The sequence below is a fragment of the Chelon labrosus genome (genome assembly GCF_963514085.1).
Source record: "Chelon labrosus genome assembly, chromosome: 15".
In the NCBI taxonomy this organism is placed as follows: Eukaryota; Metazoa; Chordata; class Actinopteri; order Mugiliformes; family Mugilidae; genus Chelon; species Chelon labrosus.
In genome coordinates, this window is record NC_140348.1 from 27108131 (window position 1) to 27128410 (window position 20280).

Here is a 20280-nt window from a genome sequence, read left to right on the forward strand (position 1 = left end):
AAGTCTCCAGAAGTCTCCAATGAGACCAGAAAAGGTCGCTAGGTTTGTCTCTGGTGGCTTTTTAGTTCTGAAAAAAGAGTCGCTCGTGGGCTTTTAACTAAACTAAATATAAATATAGTGACAAAAATGAACTAAGTTGGCATCACTGCCCAATGGGATTTCAGCGAAAACTGCGCATGCGTCATTGGTGGTGGGACTATCTCCACTATCTAAGCGTTGCTCAATGTGTTCGGTGCTCCATACAGGTGTGACAGGTTCACCAATCTAAACCACTCCGTTTGAGCAGATAGTAAATTAGAAGTTTTAAAAACTAAACCTCTCGGTCAGTCAGTCAGTCAACCTTCAGCTGGTGTGGAGAGAAGGAACCAATCAATTATGGCTGTGAATATCCCAGGTACTGTAGTGATGGTACTGTTCTACCTGCTGGTTCTAGGGACCGGCATATGGGGTTCGTTCAGGTCCAAAAGGAAGCAGAAGAAATGTGCAGCCACTGGAATGGAGATGACTCTGCTGGGGAATCGGGGGATCAGCTTTGTGGTGGGGATCTTCACGATGACAGGTGAGAATAACGCACCTGAAAACGGGATGCTGGTGGTCAACACTGGTTCCTTTCTGTGTGGAGTTTGCATGTTCTCCCTGTGTCTGCGTGGGTTCTCCCCGGGTTACGGCTGCCAACCGTCCCTTGAGAAGGGTTAGGGGGTTCGGGTTAGGAGTCGTTCCATATTTAGAAACAAAAGTACTCGTTCTGTATTGAACTGAAACGGGTCGCACTCTGTCCCGTATTACCGTGAGAATTAAAAAATAATGTGTAAAATGTCAATGGAATGAATGAATAACAGGGCGCTTTATATGAACATTAAGGTAAACTTATTCCCAGGCTGTCTCCTGCTCTGTGACCAATGAGCTGACAGCGGGAATCCCGCTCATCTCGTCTCATTGGTCGAGGTACTGTCGCTCGTGAAAAAGATACCGCAAGACAACAAAGCAACAACTTCTCCTCACGTTATGTTTGCACTTTTCTTATTGCACTATTACAAGAGGAATGTTCTGCTTTCCATTGTTTTATATTCATTTATACAGTTTAAGTTAAGCAGGACAGGTTTCTGTTTAAGAAAGATATTTTTATTCTGTTCATTTTGTGATTTTGTATTAAAAATAAAGGCGTCCTGACAGTTTTATGTCAGGAGTGCAGAGGTGGACAGAGTACACACCTTCACTACTTGAGTAAAAGTACAGATACTCCTTGTCAAATATTACTCCAATACAAGTAAAAGTAGCCTAGGCAAAATATTACTAAAGTATTTGCTTAAAAAAAATACTTAAGTAAAAGTATTTAAAAAGTATCTCAGGAAATACAGGAGAGGAAAGTAGCTTTATTGTCATTATACAATCCACTCTCTCTCTCTCTCTCTCTCTCTCTCTCTCTCTCTCTCTCAATTCAATTCAATTCAATTCAAATTCAATTCAAAATGGGCTTTAAAAAACAATATTGCCAAAGCAGAGCATTAAAGTACAATACAATAAATAAAAGATATATACATTATGAACATTCTATTAGTTATATACAGTGTGTGTGTGTGTGTGTGTGTGTGTGCCTCGATCACTCACTGTCCCTCAGGGTGTGGCATGTTAACACATACTGGGCAGCAAGGTGTGCCCGCTCTCCTTCTCCGAGGAGTATTTTTAATTTGGAGAGGTCGTCCAGCTCTTTGAAACCTGGAACCAAAGAGCTGAACTTGTTCCAATAAATTTCTCTCTCTCTCTCTCTCTCTCTCTCTCTCTCTCCATACCGTGACGTGCTTTTTCATGTTGGAAGACGAGTTCTTGTAGGCTATAGGCCGTGATATAATTTGTTCGCGGTAAGCACAACAAACATTTAAACTGAAACGAATCAGTTTTTGTGGCAAAAATCTCAAACATGGGTTTGAGATAAGGCCCTGGGTGCTCGGTTTCTCCAGGTGTTTCTCCAGTTTCTTCCTCCATTGTATGCATTGTATGGCATGACGTATACGGCTGAGACAAACCATATGCGAATCAGCAGAAACAGTTTTTCTCAGAATTTTGAAAAAAATAAAAGACTCACCCCCAAACCCCGCCACCAACACAACAATATATTATATTATTTGTATTATTTTATTGTATATAATCTTTAATCTATAATACAAAAAGGTAACAAGAACAGAGAAAAAGCAAGATAAATAAATGATATACAGTATATAAACACCAATGTAAATTGCACAAATCCTTCATCACAGGATCTAATAACCATGCTTGAAAAATCCCTGAAGAAAGCTAAAAATAAATAAATAAATAAAAGACAACATCAAAAAAAAGATTCCTGCAGTAAACTATTTCGTATTTTACATACGAGTTTTGTTCTGCATCATCCTAATACCATCTGAACAGTTCCAGTTATGATAACACACCAGTTTTGTACAGCAGATAATTAACATAAAAAAATTATTAAAAAATTCCACAGTCAGGACGTCTGTGTGAATTTACACTTGTTGTGTTGCAAACACAAACTAGACTAAGTTGCCTATGGGTGAAATTAGTTGCATGGCATGATGCCTCAATTCTAATAGTTGCTAGTTCAGCAAAACTAAAAACCAAATACAGTCGTCTTCTGTGGCTAATAGCAACATATTAGCAAGAGGCTAATAAATAACTATAGCCTACTGTCACTCACGTCACTCATAGAAATCTGCAGACCTTTATCTTTTTCTTTTCTTCTTTTTCTGAACTTATTTATTTATTTATTTTTTTCATTTTTCACATAACCCAATTAATTACATGTAGGTATATGGGTCTATGTTAATTTTAGGAACGAAATGCAATTTATTTGGAAGCAGTTTGTGTTGTGTGGCCTGGGATCAGTCTATCCCTCGCCCCCTCCCCCTTGTCTCTTCTGACACACACACACCTGAATGACTCTCAGCAGCAAGTTGACGTGACAATGAGGGCGTCCCAGGGCCCACTCCACTAACTTGACATGGAAACATACCTGCCAACTTTTCAAAAAACCTTGGAGTGAGATTTTGTCGTGGGTGACCAAAATTATGTAGTGCACGCAGTCACACAAATTGGTGGGTCAGATATAAGATAATTGGAATTAATTTGATGTTGTACCCATGTTGTACCCTGCATTCTGGTGGTTTGTGGGGAGGTCCAAAGCTGTTGATAGGGGCAGCCCACTGAAGATGGACAATATTGGTTACATTCTGTGAAGCAGACATAGCTGAAGGTCCACCCCCAGGAGATTTTGGATTAAGTAGATGTGGTTTCCAGCATTCTAGTGGATTTTTGGGCGGTCTGCTAAAAATGTGCAATACCTGAACTTATTCTGATTCATGTTCGGCATCATGACTTGTAGGTCTTGGTCTGTAGACTTGAGCTGAACATTCAACCAGAAAACTATCGGTGTGCCTAAATGACAATAAAGCCTTATTCATAGATCAGTGTTTAAGATTTGACCTAGGTAGGTTGATTGATATTTTGATTAAAATGGTATTAAACTAATTCTTAACTAAAACCTAACCTATGTTGTGAATAATTGTATTCTTAAGAGCACTTAATGATTTATGTTCAGCCAAAAACGACACAAGATTAGTTAGGGACATTATTCTTCATTCAAAGTCTCCCACCACATGGTCCATCAGAGACAAATAAAGTGCTTAAACAGTACAACTTTTTCAAGCAATAAAACTGATGAATGCATTACAAAAATAGCTAAAATGAGGCATAATCAGTATCAGATGCAGATCAGAAGCTGGGTAAAGTCCTTGTCTATGATCTGTGTGCATGGTTATACTGGCCTAGTCTCAGCTCAGATTCTCTTCTTTTTCAGACTTCTCAAAGTACCGTAAATTCCGGACTATAAGCCGCTACTTTTGTCACTTGCTTTGGACCCTGCGGCTTATACAACGGCGGATGGATTTTTACAGCTAACGGTCACCAGGGGCGACTATCATGTCATAGACGATGACACGAGGATTAAGAACTGACTTTTCTGGTATAGTAGGCTGGTTATTTTGATACAGTAAACGGCCGTGTTACTGCACCTTTACTGCTGTGTTGGCTGTTTTCGAAAAAGATGCTGATTATTTAGTTGAGCAGCGGGTTACTGCACTTTTGCTGCCGTGTTACAGGCAAGCACTTTTACAAACAAATTAAATTTAGCCATTTAACGTTATTGCCTCGTCAAGCGTTAGCTTTGTTTTTTGTTATACTGCACTATGGTACTATGGCTGCAGGAAGTGCGCTAGGAGCGCTCCGTTGTATTATTTGTGCACTGCACGAATGCTGTTTAATGTCAAAGATGTGAAAGTTTGATCATTGATTGATTGAAAGATTTATTGTGTTTCTCAAATGTAAATAAATGGGACGCTTTGCGTTTCCAAACAGTCATTTCTGTCCCGACAATCCCCTCCGTGGTAGAAGAAACCCTTACGATAATTAAACATTAAAACACCAGCGGTTTATAGTCGGGTGCGGTTTATATGGAACAATCTGTAGTTTCCCCAAAATTTAGCTTATATTCAGGTGCGCCTTATAGTCCGGAAAATACGTAGTTTCTGGTTTCTCCTGCTGTCCTGGTGGTCTCTGTATCTCTTCTTCTGTCTACTTCGGGGTGCAGGCATAGATAGTAAAGGGGTGCACTGCAGGTGTAGCGCAGCGCAAAGGTTCAGGAGCGCTCATCAGCGCCATCTACCGTCGTGGAGTTTGAAAAGGAACGGAAGAGTCTCGGACCAAGCTCGGATTTTTTTTTTTTTTTTTTTTGCGTGAGAAATTGGATGTGTGGCGTGAGTGCGTGTGAAAACAGGCAAAACCGTGTGTCACACGGTGAAAGCGTGAGAGTTGGCAGCTCTGTGGAAATGAGCGGCAGTCTGGAAAACTGGCGAGTTTTGTTTTGAGTTATGACAGCCATGACAGTTCAAACTGCCATAACACTCTTTCTTCATAGGCTTGCTCAAATATTGGCTTGATTCTTGGTTTTTCCAGTCTGACATAGATGGCCTCCTTTACTCCTCTTTCAAACTACCGGCCTTCTCTAGCTAATTTACAAGTTCCTCTTGTACAGACTTCAGACTTGTACTTTGGGGAAACCAAACAACCCATCCACAAACGCATGTCCCAACACAGGAGAGCAGCTCATCAGGAAACGATTCAGCGGTCCATCTACACCTGAAGGACAAAGGACACTCCTTTGAAGACAACAACGTCTAAATCTTAGCCAGAGAAGACCGATGGTTGAAAAAAATAAATAAATCACCACACCTCGAAGGGTGAAGGCAATCGGGTCAGCCGGCCCTGCCAATGAGGTGTCCCTTATTTATTTTTCAGGGAGTTGGCAACCCTTCTCCGGGTACTCCAGCTTCCTCCCAACATCCAAAGACATGCTGGTTAGGTTCATTGGTAATTCTAAATTGGAAAGATGAATGAATGAATGTCTATTACATGATTTCCTGTGTGTTAATCCAACTTGTAGCTACGTGGGTTGGAGGAGGCTTCATCGCTGGCCTGACTGAGATGATGTACACCCCCTCCATGGGACTGACCTGGACAGTCACAGTGTTGGCAGCGTATAGCTCATCTTTCATTTTCGGTAAGATGTTTTAATTCTATCTGTCAGATATAGTGATGGTGTTGGTGTCAAACAACAGCCACCACAGAAATAATAAAAGCGTCCCAGGCTGAAACACTAAATATTAAGTCTGAGAACAAGTTATACTCATTGACTGTATATACTAAGGACAAACCCATCGTGACGTCACCCATTGGATTCTGAAATTCGTAAAGAAGCCCCCCAAGTGGGCGGAGCCTGCGGTCACCATGTTGGTTTTGCTTTGGTACTACTTTTACTCCTCTTTCAAACTACCGACCTTCTCTGGCTAATATACAAGTTGTACTTGTACAGACTTGTAAACTTAGACTTAGACTTAGATAAACTTTATTCACTGACAAGGGAAATTGCTTGGTCACAGTAGCTTAGTTGTACATAAAAAACACTCTTAAGAACCTCAGATAAGAAAAAAAAAGATTAAATAAAATAGAAATAAAAATAAGTAAAATAAAATCTTGGGGAAACCAAACATTCTCAGCAGCTGTCGTGTCAGTTATTTCATCACTCATCAGTTCTTAGGGACTGGTGATAACATCTGTGGGTGTAGCTCATCAGAATCTTGCTGGACTTGTTTCTGTTAACAACCAGAAACTGGTGCAACTAATTACCATTAACATTAGATACTTACCACATTGCTTAGGGGGACTGTTTTATGACAGTTTGAATATGACGAATTGAGCTGTCAGGACGCCTTCAAAATTACACAGTAAAATGACTTGTTGTCCAGTGTTGTACAGTAATAATGAGGGATGTTGTGACCAAGGATCAAGTAAGTAATAGTGGTAACCTACGAAGGAAACCGACACTGACCATATAAATAATACTCCAATTTCACTTACTGGATGTTCTGGTAGGAGTTGCAGCGAAGCACCCTGGTATTATTAGTACTGGACCAAAACCTCAAACTCAGCTGAAAGGTTGTCATTAGGTCAGGTGAGGTCTAGCAGAGAGACCAACGCTAGCAGCTAGCGACCACTGGCAGCGCCTCCAAGTCACCTGTCACTCAAAGCGGGAACGCCCTTAGTTATGCAGAATTGTAAACCTTAAGAAAAAGTAAACTTAAAATAAAATTCATCGCCCGTACAGTTGTCATAAATAGTGAAATAAACTACTGAGACCAAACAAAAGATTTGCTCCCTTTTGGACCCGGCCTCTAACGGCCACTCGATGAACTGGAGTTTTTTGCACTTCCGCATTGGTTTCATGACTCAGACCTGGAGGTTGCAGCTTGGTCATAATATGATAACTGGAAACTGGCATTAGTAACCAGTACAATTAGTTACTTTTATCATTAAATGATGCTCTGTAAATGCTGTATGCTCAAATAAAATGTAATTAAAGATTATGACTTTATTGACCTTTATTTTTTCACTCTTTTTTGTCATTTTACGTTTTGTATTCTATTCATATCATGCTCATATTGAACTCTTTGTTCTATGTTATTTGAAAGAGTGGACTGTGTGTTTTCCTCAGCAGACATCAGGTCACGTGAGGGTTCGGAGAGATGGTAATCCATGAATGCCCATTTTGGGGTGTTTTTTTTTTTTTGTCTCTGTTGTGAAACCGTTTGAATTGTATTGTGACCGCACAGTTGACCTTTTTTTTTTTCGCTGCCATTTTCCTGTAGTAAAAATTATATTTTTCCTCATTCACCTCACTGAGTAGTGCTGGGGTGCCACCCAGTTCAGAAATATTATTGTCTGTGATAAACAGAGCTTGACTAGATACCGGCTAAAGAGAGAATAAACACTCAGGTTGCAGTGAGAACACACAATCAATCGTTTATTGAAGCAGGTGCAGCTTAAATAGGACATCACATGGCATGGTCACATGACAAACACACCTGAGAGGAATCCACAATAATTGGGAGCACACTCATTAGCTAATCAATCACTTAACACCCTCACTGGAAGTTGCAGATCTCACGGAGAAGATGTCTTGGGGATAGGAGGGGATGTACAGCACCTGCTTCAGTGTAGTACTGAGGCGCCGCCCCCTGCTGTCGACCAGACACACCTCTGCGTCTCCTCTGCGCTCCGCGACCCCCTTGTACCTTGTGCCATCGGCCAGCTCCACGCAATGCGTCTCGGCCTGGAATCGGTCGTCAAAGCTCTTGAACTTGGCCAGGATCGGTGATGATATGTGATGTCGCACCGGTGTCCACCATCAGCCCCTTTCTGGTGACACCGCTCCCTGGCTGACGATCACTGGTCACCAGCTTGAAGGCAAAGGTGTTGTCTGTCTCCTCGTACACCCCACGTGCGTTGTCCTGCTGCTGCTGTTTCCATCCTCCTCACCGTGTGGTACTCTTGCCCTGGCTGTACCACTGTTGACCACGCTGACACTGTCTTGCCTTGTGTCCTCTCTGGACACAACGGAAACACTCAATGTCCCCGCTCTCAGTGCCCCGCACCCTTGCGCCTGCCGGGGCACTGGCCTTCCCATGACGTTGTCTTCAGCCACAGCTGTCCGCATACCTTCAGTGTTCTCGTAACAACGCAATTTTGTCTTAAAATCTGCAAAAGAGAGAGTCTCATCCCTTTGAGTGACAAAAATGGAAAAAGGCTTGAATGATTCTGGCAGCCCCTTCAAAACCATTGCAACTAATAGTCCATCACTCAAGATTTCTCCAGCATTCCTCAGCGCTGTGATTGAGGTCTCGGCACGTATGACATAGTCAGTCACACTCTCACCTCTCATCTTTCGCAGGGAAGTCAATTCTGTGTAGAGACTCACAATGCGGGGCTTACCCTTGCCAGCATAATAGTCCTGCAAGATCTTGAGTGCTCCACGGCCGTCATCCGCAGCCTCTCGCATGACCAGGGACGAACTTTTGTCATCGAGGAATTGAATCAGTTCAGCATATGCGTCAGCGTTCTTTGCTGTATCCTCAGCCCATGCGTCTGCATTCGCACCCACGGCGGGCCCTTTCAAAATTGTGGCCCAAAAACTTTGTCTCCCACAGTTCATAGTTCTTTTCGTCTCCGTCAAACACAAGACGAGACCAACATGAACTTATCCTTTCGCTCATGGTGCTGGCACTTCAAAACTTGAGACGAATTCAAAATGCGCAAACTGTCTTGCTACTCACGCCGTATCTGCACAAACGTCAACGCATCTGGGCCCATAACCTGAACCTGAAAGTTGAGGTTAGAAAAAATATTTGCAGATATCATTTCTAGAAACAATCATATCATTTGTCAGACAATAAAATGCTCTATCTATGATTCTTCAGAAAACGTGGTCAACCGCTAGGTTGAGTTGCCAGTGTTAGCAGTCAGTGTGAACAGCCTAGCACAAGTCGCTAATTTCTCATTTTGTACACATTTTCTAACCACTGCTAGTCATTCAATTTCTGAGATACACAGACATAATTAAATCCAAATGTTTGCCTACTATACTTTTTGAGATATATTGCTTTTGAACAGATGATCATAGCTCAAAAATATACATCATACAGCTTTAATATTTATTTTGTATGAATCTGTACAATTGTGTGAACATTTTGATAATGATATGTCAAAATAGTTGGCAGTACGCAGTTTGACTCGCACACACACAACTACTCAAAGCTCGATAGGTACATTTAGGTAACTCCTTTGAACATGTGTAAAGAGATGTATTATTGTTGTATTTGCTGCAGTAATGTAATAGTAACCATGATGCTTGTTTCTTGTTCTCTTTCAGGAATAATGGACTGTCACACATTTTTTAATTTTGAGCCTTGTTGGTTGATATTATGATAATACATTACATTGTTGGTTTTGTAAATTATTTATAGATAGGGATAAAACAATCGACTCCCGGTATGGGAACTACCCTTAAGGGCAGCCGTGGCCTACTGGTTAGCGCTTTGGGCTTGTGACCGGAGGGTTGCCGGTTCGAACCCCCGACCGGTAGAAAGCGGCTGAAGTGCCCTTGAGCAAGGCACCTAACCCCTCACTGCTCCCCGAGCGCCGCTGTAGCATGGCAGCTCACTGCTCCGGGTTATTAGTGTGTGCTTCACCTCACTGTGTGCTTTGTGTGTTCACTAATTCACGGATGGGATAAATGCAGAGACCAAATTCCTTGTATACCCAAGTGTACTTGGCCGATAGACACTTAATCTAACATGTCAAATAAATGAAAGGTTATTTTAACATGTTATTCTCTGTGATGTTTTTAATATGAAAAAAGACAAAAATCTGCTTCCTGACTGGGTAATTTGACAAATAAAACCTGAAATGTTGCTTAATGAAGAGGCAGAAACACAATTTTACTAGTAAATATTTTTTTGCAAATGTGTTTCTTAGTGTGGAAGTTGGTCATTTATTTTACATTCATTAAATTAGTGGACCATTAAACATAATTATTCTATTGGACCACAATTCTTTCTCAGAACCTCAGGCTACTGTAAAATTATTTTCCACCCAAAAGAAGAAGACATAGAAAAATACATATTTTTGCCATTTCTCCTTTTGGTTGTCAATGCTGAATCATTTTGTGATGTCCTGTTTTCTTTCAAGGCGGCTTGGTGTTTGCCAAACCAATGAGAGACAAAAAATATGTGACCATGATGGACCCATTCCAAATCAAATATGGGAAAGTGCTAACAGCTGGACTATCCCTCATCTCAATTGGTCTTGATTTATCCTGGTTGGCCTCAACACTAATTGGTCTAGGTACACACTATACACTACTATTAACTAAACAGAAATAGGACTGTATTTTGAAATATGCTTAGAATTCCTTTTCCTCTTAAGTACAAAATGGTTTATAGTACATGGAGTGTATGGGAATGTGGTCTAAACATGGCTCATTACAATGAATGTGAACAATGATTGGCTGGGAATGTGCTTGACAGGAGGAACCATGAGCGTGGTCTTGGACTTGCCCTTCTCTGAATGCATCTGGATCTCTGCTGCCGTTGCCATTACCTACACGTTGATGGGAGGTCTGTACTCTGTGGCCTACACGGATATCATACAGCTTGTCCTCATATTCTGCGGCTTGGTGAGTTTGACTTTTTGTTCAGAGCGAACACAGCTACACGAAGCACCTAAAATCTACGGGACGCTTTTAGAAGCCATGTTTTTGAGTCCCGTTTTGATTTGTCTCCTCAGTACCTCTGCATTCCCTTTGTTCTGATGAACCCCCACGCCTTGAACATTGGCCAGACGATGATGAACAATACCTTACACTCTCCCTGGATTGGCAAACTGGAGCTAAAGAAGACTGGGATAATGATTGATGACTTCTTCTACCTGGTGGTATGAAGTCTAAATGTGGCTCATATCAAATGCATTTGGCTCTAGTTACAACATATAGGTTATACTTTAATGATACTACCTTTGGTGGACAGGTTGTGGGTTGAGGCTGTGTTCCAAGTTGAAATGCCATGTACTCTGTCTTTATTTCTAACCTTTTTTTCCTGATTGGACTCTTCAACTGAACACCTTCTTACCAGTCACTGGGCAATATGGGATGTCAGGGCTTCCACCAGAGAACCTTGTTGGCATCTTCCTCGTACACAGCTAAGCTTGTTTGCTTTGTTGCTGCTTTTGCTATTCTTGTGTTGGGGATTCCTCCAATCCTGCTTGGGGCTGCAGTCTCGTCTACAGGTAATGATAACCTCGAAATACGGGGGGTAAACTGTGAAAAGTGAAGTCTGTATTAGGATCATTCCAACTGAAACAAAATGATTAGAGATTGGACTCAATAGTCCCCCATTTAAATCCTCCTATTTAACCCTGTACATTGAAACCTTGAACAGATTAACTCAGTAGGCTGCCGTCGTATTTCAAACACATCAAAAAGTATAAAACTTGCTCAGCATGACTCAAGCAGAGGCTAAGAGGTCTTTTGTTTGTAGTACAATTGGTAAACCAAGCCCACAAAAAAAAGTGGGAGAATGCCTTAACACATGATATTAGATACCCTTTGGACTAAACCATTTTTAAAATGCAAAGGTTGAAATAAAAACCACCAAACCAAGAAACTACAAATGTAAACAAAATAACTTCAAAACAAATATTTTAATCTTAAATTAATGTTACAAGGCTTAACAGAAAAGAAAATACAAAAGAAAACAATCTCCCCCTCTAAATACTATATGGTGTAGTCCAGATTGGAAACACCTGTTTAGGAGAGATGGTAATCCATGAATGTTCCTCTTTTTTTTTGTGTTAATTCACTTCAAAAAAGACAGTAACATTTGGTCATTTGTTTTACATTCATTAAATTAGTCAACCACTGAACATGAATATTTTTCAGGACCTTACAGAAACAGCTTCAGGAATTTTTTATTTTTTTTTAAGTCAGATTCCAAGATGTTTGTGATGACTATTAAACCTGGTCAGTTTAAATCTTACTTAGTTGTAATTCTTAAATGGCATCAACAGAATCAACAACAAAATAGAAGATGGTATCATCTGCATATAGACGGATTATTTACTTAAAGTCGTGTGTCTGGAATGTAAAAACCAGTCAGAAACTTTTAATGTTGGGTGCAATATTATGCAGGGCAACTCTAATGTTGACTGAAAGATTAAGATTGTTTAGTTTTGTTTATATTTATATGTAGAGTCATATTATTTCAATGACCTGAGTGACTTGAATAGTAGGCCTTGGTCAAACAAGATCAACTCCATAATTTCTTTTGGGAAGCAGCACTAATCCTGCCCATCGCCCTGCAGCACCTCACCCCGTCCTTCGTCGCCATTATTGGTACTGGCTGCGTGGCTGCTGCCGTCATGTCATCAGCTGACTCTGGGATGCTTTCTTCAGCTTCTGTTTTCACCTCCAACATATATAAGAACATCTTGAGGCCTCAGGTGAAAAACTGTAACTGACAAGTCTCCATCCATTTGCTGAATGGAGAAACAAAGCAAAAACAAAAGAAAGCACTCTTTTCTCCTGTCATTTGAACTTAACTTTTCCTCTCCCTCTCTACTTTCTCCTTCAGGCTCCAGACAGAGAGACTAAGTGGGTGATTCGTGCTGTTGTGGTTATAGTGGGGTTGGTTGGTACATCACTCGCCAGCCTGAAAAACAGCCTTGTAATCTTCTGGTTGCTCGGTTCTGAAGTTGCCTACATTCTATTTTTCCCACAAATCTTCTGCATTATATGGTTCAAAATCTCAAACGGTTACGGGGCTATCATGGGCTGTCTGGTGGGATTGTTGTTACGACTGCTTAGTGGACAACAAATACTAGGAATCCCAGCTGTTATCCACTTTCCAGGATGTACTCTGGAGGACGGCGTCTACGTCCAGTACGCTCCAGTTAGGACCATCGCCGCGATGTCTGCCATTGGTGCCATCTTGTTGTTCTCCTACCTGGCATCTGTTATCTTCAGCCACAACCTGCTCCCTGATAAGTGGGATGTGTTCAATGTGAAAGCAGCTGCTGCGACAGAACAGAATGAAGATGAGAAGTTGAAAAGAAGCACATCTCATGTAGACGCATCTCAGCCGATGATTAGCACAACATCAGTGTAGCATCTGTATTCCTGAAGAGGAATAAAGACCAAAAGTACATCGTTCTGGTCATGTTTTCAAAACGGTATTAGGGGAAACTGTCTCCTGTCCATTATCAAATACATGATTTAACCCAGGTCTCCCTTGTGGCAACTCATCAGAGAATGCACATGGGCTTTCTGAGGGTGTCCTGTGGTGTCTGACAAGTGGTGGTGAGGACTTTGAGGGAGGGTCCTCTGTGGATCATCCCACAGATACTTGATCAGTTTGGGATCTAGTGAATTTGGAGGCCAGGTCAACACCTTGTGCTGTTCTTCATGTTTTTTTTTTAGTTGTTCCTAAAGTGTTTTTGTGTGTGTGTCTGTGTCAGGCTGCATCCTGCTGGGGATGGCTGCTGCCATCAAGGAGTGTCATTGCTATGGGGTGGGGGTGCCTGGTCTGGTCTAGGTGGGTGCTACATGTCTAAGTAACATCCACACCAATGAATGCCAGGTCCAGAAGTTTCCCAGCAGAACATTGAACTGTCACAAGATGGTCAGTGTTATTCACTTCTCCAGTCAGTGGTCATAATGTTGTGGCTGATCCGTGTATGTTGAGTTGATGGTGTAGTTCAGTATTCTGATGCTGTTGGTGTCATGACTTTAAATGTCTTAGAAAACATATAAATATGAGGTGTTATATGAAAATCTATCTATCCATCTACTGATAACATAAGATTTCAAGTTTTTTAATAGAGTCAAACATCTGATTGGTCAGCAGAATGACTTTGCATTGTGCATTGCTGGTTTGTAAAAAAGACTAATGTAAAAATAAAATAAAAATGTGCCTAAACCTCCTGCCACCTCCACCTGGTGTCTTCAGTGTTTGGACGGATGATATTCTGTTTCAGGTCGTTTAAGTAGAAGAACTAATCACTCTGTTTCTTTATTTATCAAGTCAATAAAAGTCAGTTGAAATTCAAAAACAGTTTATTTATTTAGTCATCATGTCAGTCTTCAGATACACAGTGAAATTATTAACATCTTTAAAAAAAAAAAAAATATTCAAGACTTGTTTTATCCACATAAACACTTTAATCAAACATCCTCAAAACCAACAGTGACCTCTCAGCTGCTTTTCTCTCACACTTCTGTGTGTGTGTGTGTGTGTGTATCAGTGGGTTTAATCAGTGAGTGTCCCAGGACACCAGATCCTCAGACCAAGCTTCATGCATGGTTCCCTCACCTACAAACCAAATCAGTGCTTTGACGTTTGGGGGAAATTTAGGTAACATTCAGCTGCAGAAACTAGATTCTAATTTGGATTTCTCTGCATCCTCCATTAAAGTGATACCGACTGGAGAAGGTAGATTTATAACATTAAATGTGCAACTTCAACGCTTGTTGCTGCAGGAGACGCTTCACAGTATTTGCTCAAGCAAAGCTGCAAAACCTGCGATTTAACCTTCAGCGGAAATAATCCAGAAAGTGGAGAGATTCTTCTCAACCTGACCCACAAACTTACTTTGCTCCGTCTCATCTGTCAACCTCAAAAACGCATAAGACCAAAGAACTCGGTTAAACTCACGTGAATGTTGGAGTAGAACAACACTCGTCATCAATCAGTAAGTTCAGAAAGAAGTTGGTTTTACACTGGATCTGCTCCACAGTGAAAAGCAGGTGACGCACACCTGGAAAACCTAACGTAGTCTCTCTAAGTGTTTCTGTTAGTAAGAAGATCAAGTCAGTAACTGGTTAAACATGACCTTAGAAAAAAAAAAAATCATTAAACCAACTACAGTATAACTCCAGACAGTTAGAATTAATCAATAAATAAGTCACCTTCTCGATGCAGTGCCGCTGACTTCAACTCAGCTTAAAGTAAGAATTAAGAAAAACATCGTCTTCATACCGTCAGCCGTGACATTGTCCAGCAATATTTGGCGATCAGTGAATCTATCAGAGCTAATAATCACATTATTAACGAGATCCTGACTAGATTTCACATTGTGCATCAACAGCTCCTCCACAGCCACCGCTCAGATCTACTAATGAGAACACAGAAAGCCTGATGGGGTCAAATCCCTGAGGGGGATCAGTGACTCTATGAGTCTATATGTGAGACTGATCACATTGTTGGATAATGAGAAGCGTGTTCTTCTCAGGACGGACAACAAAAACACACCACTTTCAGCAGACCCTGTGGCCCGGTCTCGGCTCCAACCCTCTGCTGGGTTCTAGTGTCCCGGCTTCTCCTCGCTGATGTTGAACAGGAGGCTCTTGGCTCCGCTCTGCCACGAGTACAGCGTCTCCATCGGGGTTTTTCCGTCCTGCATGGGGGAAACAAACGCACAAGACTGAATGAAGAAGCAGTCACACTGAAGAACTGCACCTGTAGACACATAGAGTAAGGTTGGTCTTTAGCTCAGCAGTGGTTCCTCTAGAGGCTGCATTTGATTTATCAACATCGTTTGTAGCTCAGGACTCAACTAGTTCAACAGGTTCTTGTTTCTCTGTTTCATCATGAATCCATTAATGAATACACATATATGCAAACTGAGGATGATCCAGCTCAGGCCGTGACGACCACCCTCCTTTTTACTCCTGATAACTTCCAGTGCATGCATTTTCTTCCGAGTATCCCTCTCTTCATTTCTAGAATGAACTCCAGTGATTCTTAATACATCCTCCACCACTTCAGCACACAAATATATCCAGGTGGAGCTGTGGCTCTTCTTCTACATCCAGATTCTGTGTTTTTTTAATCCACTGCTGTTGCTCTGGAGTCATGCCAGTGGCCTACGGGGTGTTCTGTACTTACACAGTTCTTTGTGTTGAGACTGGCCCCGTACATCATCAGCAGCCTGATCATCTTGAATCTGTTTATCCTCACGGCATCGTGCATGGGCGTGTCTCCGTCCTGCAGCCAGGGGGAAAGATGACTGAGGTTCAGAATATGTGACAGAATGTGTGTCACTGTAAATGAGAACGACTCAACAACACCTGAGGTCAAAAAGGTTGAATTAGTGCTGCGAATTTAATTTCTTACTGATGGAACAATAACTTGGTAATGAATCAGGAGATGAGTGACAGTTACCAGATATTTATCATGGAGATAATTACATGAAGTTAAATAACTGAGGTTCAGGAACAGGACCACGCCTCAAACACCCAGTTACCTGCACCTGCCTATACAGACGCACCTAACCTCTCCTCGCTCGTTTGACTCAGTTCTCAAACCCCTCCACCCCGACCCTCTCTGTTCTCACTTCTCCTTTACAATCTCTTTGCAGGAACCAGGGGGTCAAGGAGCCGATGCCTCCAGAGATATGCCCCCACCCTGAATCTCTCTCCCTGGGTTCCTATGTCCAGTCGTCATCATCATCTGTCGCTACTCAACTGTCTTTTCCTTCCCGTCGACCCCTCGACCCTTCCGTTCGATCTCCTATCTTTCCCTTCTCTTTAACCTGGTCAAATAAACTTCTTTGAACATCAAGAGGCATGGTCTTGTTAGTGAACTCTAAGGTGAATTAAAAGATCTTATGATTCCCTTACTCTGTCTTTGGCGTTGACGTCTGCTCCACAGTGAATGAGATGCTCTGCACACTCACAGTGTCCCGTCCTCACAGCGACGTGGAGAGGAGTGCTGTGCAGCTGAGGAGAGGAGGAAGGGAGTCAGTCTTAAAAGCCTAACACTAATTCATGCATCATGTTGAGATGTGCATTGCTGCACATCACCACAAGATGGCGCCAGAGGAAAATATTTTCTTTGCAGCTTCATGTGTTTGCCTCTGGGAGCAGAGGTGACCTGCAGTGACCCCAGGATGTGGACCAACCTTGTCTCTGGAGGTGAATTTGGCTCCCTGGTCGAGGAGGAGCTGTAAGGCCGGCAGGCTGCCTCCTCTGCAGGCCCAGTGGACGGCTGTGGCCTCCAGCTGGAACACACACACACACTAAACTGTTGGACTCATGCACTGTGTGTGTATGTTTGTATATGAAAGACACAATAAATCCAAAAAGAAAAAGAAGGCGTGATGCAGTTAAAGCTCTCACCTTGTCTTTTTTCTCGATGGCCGCTCCGGCCTCCAGGAGTCTCTTCATGACCTCCACGTGTCCTTTGAAGGAGGCTTTGTGCAGAGCTGTTCTCTGGAACTGGACCACGGCAGAACACAATTAAAACTCCATGCACGGAGAATTTATGAGCACTGGTTAAAAGTCTGAGGCGTGGCTGTGTGGCTGTGTGGCTGTGTGGCTGCGTGACACTCACGTTGTCGGCTGCGTTGGGGTTTCCTCCGTCGCTCAGGTACTTGTCCACCACAGGCAGCTTGTTCTCCATGGCCGCCGTCAGAAACAGCTGCTCCCCCACCGTCTCTGGCTGCAGAGTACGAGCAAAGAAAGAGATTAAACGTGGGAACAAAGACACTCATGTCATCTCACTATAACGTCTAGTGTGACCCAGACGTGTTCATCGTGTCCAGGTGGGAGTGAAAGGCTGACTGTGAAGCCTCCGTTTAGAGTCGTACCAGGACCTCGGGCTCCGGCTGTTGCTTCTTGTGCACCGGAGCCTTCCTCTCCCTCCTCCTCTTCCTCAGCTGCAGGATGTTGAACAGGTCGTCCACCGTCTCCAGCTTCAGCCTGCCGCTTTTGTCCGTCTGAGAGGACAGAGACGAGACAGGCGACCTCAGAACAAACCTCATGAAGCCGTTTTTATTGAACATTAACCTACCCTTTAGCTGCTGATGTTATATTGAATGTTGATTTCATGCATTTAACACCTCTGTGTGTCTCCTCCTCTAAAATAACTGCTCCTAGTGATTAATATTCCTCCTATAGTGTCTCTGATATCACCGTCAGTGTTTCTCACATTGAGAGCGGCCACGCTGACTTCCTCCTGCTCGCTGCCGCTGTCGCTCTCCTCCAGCTCCCTGTGCGTCCTGCGGTCATCCTGCTTCTCCTGACCGACGGCCGCCTCGTACTCGCCGCCCTGGAAGCCGGCCACCTCTTTGCCCTCTGACCTCTTACCGGTCACCTGCAGGAGAGGATGACAGGATACGTTCTTTTCGAGATCATGTCATCGCTTCCAGAGCATTTGGATGATTTTAGTGCTCGAACTTGAACTTAGCCACTGAACTTCCTGGACCTTCTTCATTTGTTCTACCATCTCTATACCACTAAGTAAAAACTAAACTGTGTTCTTTAACTGCATGTGTCCATTTTCATTTTTGCTTCATTAAGCAGCAGCAAAACAAACTCAACAAACTGATCTAATTGTGCAAAAGTTGTCTCTTGGACACATGGTGACTTCCTTAACTGATCCAGAATCCGTCCACCTCAGGGAGGATGAATAAACCCTGATTTAAAAGAAAATAAAAAGCGCGAAGAACCGAGCGTTTTTCTTTCGTGTGGCTCCAGAGTCAAGGCTCGGCGCCTCCTGCTGTGAACACGGGAATGAAAACACTCCACACTTCAGCTCTTTAATGAGCTGCAGCTGTTTCTACGTCCAATTATTGAACATAATGGTTTGAGCCGCCTGTAGTCTGAGAGTCGCTGTAGCTGTCAAACACTAGATTTAATAAAACCACTGAGGAGGAATGTGCAGTAAACAGTTTGCTGCTTAACTACTTCAGTGTTTAATTACCTTCAACCTCTAAGTTAGAAGCAGTTAATCAGCTCATCTCCGTCAGTGAAGCATCGTTCATTTAAAGTGATTTCTGGAGTTTGAATTGTTTGAGACGATTCAGAAATAAATCAGGTCATTTGAAGGATTAATTAAATATTTGATCTGATTCATTAAAATGTTCCAAATGTTGAAGTTAGTTTATCACATGCAGCAATAGAAAAAAGTAGATTTACAACTTATTATTTCTCGTAGGAGAAGAAGTCAAAACTAATTCAAGAAGAACTGTTTCAGAAGAAAATAAATTATTCAGCTTCTTCGGATTTTCATCTGAAGAAAACATTTATTTAAAACGTTCCAGATTATTTTTAACACCCCTCCCTCCTCCTAGTTCCTCCTCCTCCTCATTCAGATACGTACCAGTTCCTCAACGCTGTGCAGTCCCATTCTTCTTCTTCTTCTATCTGGATGTTTAATTGTCGGTTTAAGGTTTTCGGTTTAAGTCCAGCGGTCTCGTGTGTCTGCTGTGATGCTCAGAGTCTCTTCTGTCTGCAGCCGGAGCCTCTCACCTCTTTTATAGCTCGTCAGACCTCTGCAGGAAAAAAGAAAAAAAGAAAAAACTCTGGGCCCTGTCACTCAGCTCAGATCACATTACTGCATTACTGTCCTCATGTGCTCATGAGGCGCTCAGTCCCACCACCTCCACCCCCCTCACCCCCCTCACCCCCCCAGTCCTGCCCAGTTTGGGCTGCTGCTGGTTTCTCTGTGTCACCGTTCAAAGATGGGTGACAGGTAAGAGGTGTCACTCTGCCTCAGATGTTTGGATTATTTCGTTCACGAATCCTTTAACAGATCATTGATTCTAACCTTGAGGCAGATTATTAAATGATGACCAATACTCAGTTTATTAAAACAGTTTGAAATAACAAAACGTCTTTATTTGTTGCATCGTCTCCAGGTGACAATAATGTTATCAACTCTTATCACCGAGACAGCAAAGTCATATGGACTTACAAAATGTATGAAGCAGTGAAGAATTCATTCATTCATTCATCTTCTGCCGGAGAACCTGAAGAGAACCCATGCAGACACAGGGAGAACATGCAAACTCTACACAGAAAGGAACCAGACGGCAATGATTGATTAGAACCCAGTATAATTTACATATTGTATAAAATGTGCATATTCATCTGTTGGTTTACTCTGTAGCTACGGCGACAACGTAGACCCTACGTAGACTCTAACGTCGTAGCCTGACGGTGACGCAGACCACAAGAGCTGTGATTGGTCCTCCTGGTAGCAGCGTGTTTTTCCAGCTGCTTCTCCATCTCTACTATTTCCTAATTGATTGTTTTGGATCAATAAAGATGGAACACATGGAGGAAAGGTTAACTGAGGAGGTTCAGAGACACAAACATTTCTCGCCTTCAGCGAAATTTCGGCGAAAGTTTCGGTCACTGTTGTTGAAAGTGAAGCAGGAAGTAGAAACAAAAAAGACACAGCGCCAACTAGTGTTTGGGTGGAGTTGATACAGAGCGAGACAGAATGATGAGAGCACAAGTAGAAATGACTCACACCAGCATAGGATACGTACGTAGCTCATGGT

General features: G+C 42.4%; 2 protein-coding genes across 2 annotated transcripts; one reads left to right on the forward strand and one right to left on the reverse strand.

The window, feature by feature from the left end:
• The first annotated feature begins 268 nt into the window (after window positions 1-268).
• Window positions 269-13436, forward strand: LOC311500062 (high affinity choline transporter 1-like). Its single transcript, XM_084561237.1, has 8 exons — window positions 269-559; window positions 5489-5605; window positions 10129-10284; window positions 10467-10615; window positions 10726-10869; window positions 11070-11223; window positions 12269-12435; window positions 12567-13436. The coding sequence occupies exons 1-8, from the start codon at window positions 376-378 to the stop codon at window positions 13098-13100; spliced, it is 1605 nt and encodes a 534-aa protein (XP_084417363.1). The 5' UTR covers window positions 269-375; the 3' UTR covers window positions 13101-13436.
• A 636-nt stretch (window positions 13437-14072) lies between these two features.
• LOC311500181 (uncharacterized protein) lies at window positions 14073-19139 on the reverse strand. The gene is made up of 9 exons (XM_084561418.1): window positions 19095-19139; window positions 17922-18086; window positions 17581-17709; window positions 17325-17432; window positions 17111-17209; window positions 16894-16992; window positions 16613-16711; window positions 15879-15977; window positions 14073-15387 (listed from the first exon to the last, which is right to left on the reverse strand). The coding sequence occupies exons 1-9, from the start codon at window positions 19119-19121 to the stop codon at window positions 15295-15297; spliced, it is 918 nt and encodes a 305-aa protein (XP_084417544.1). The 5' UTR covers window positions 19122-19139; the 3' UTR covers window positions 14073-15294.
• Window positions 19140-20280: the final 1141 nt, after the last annotated feature.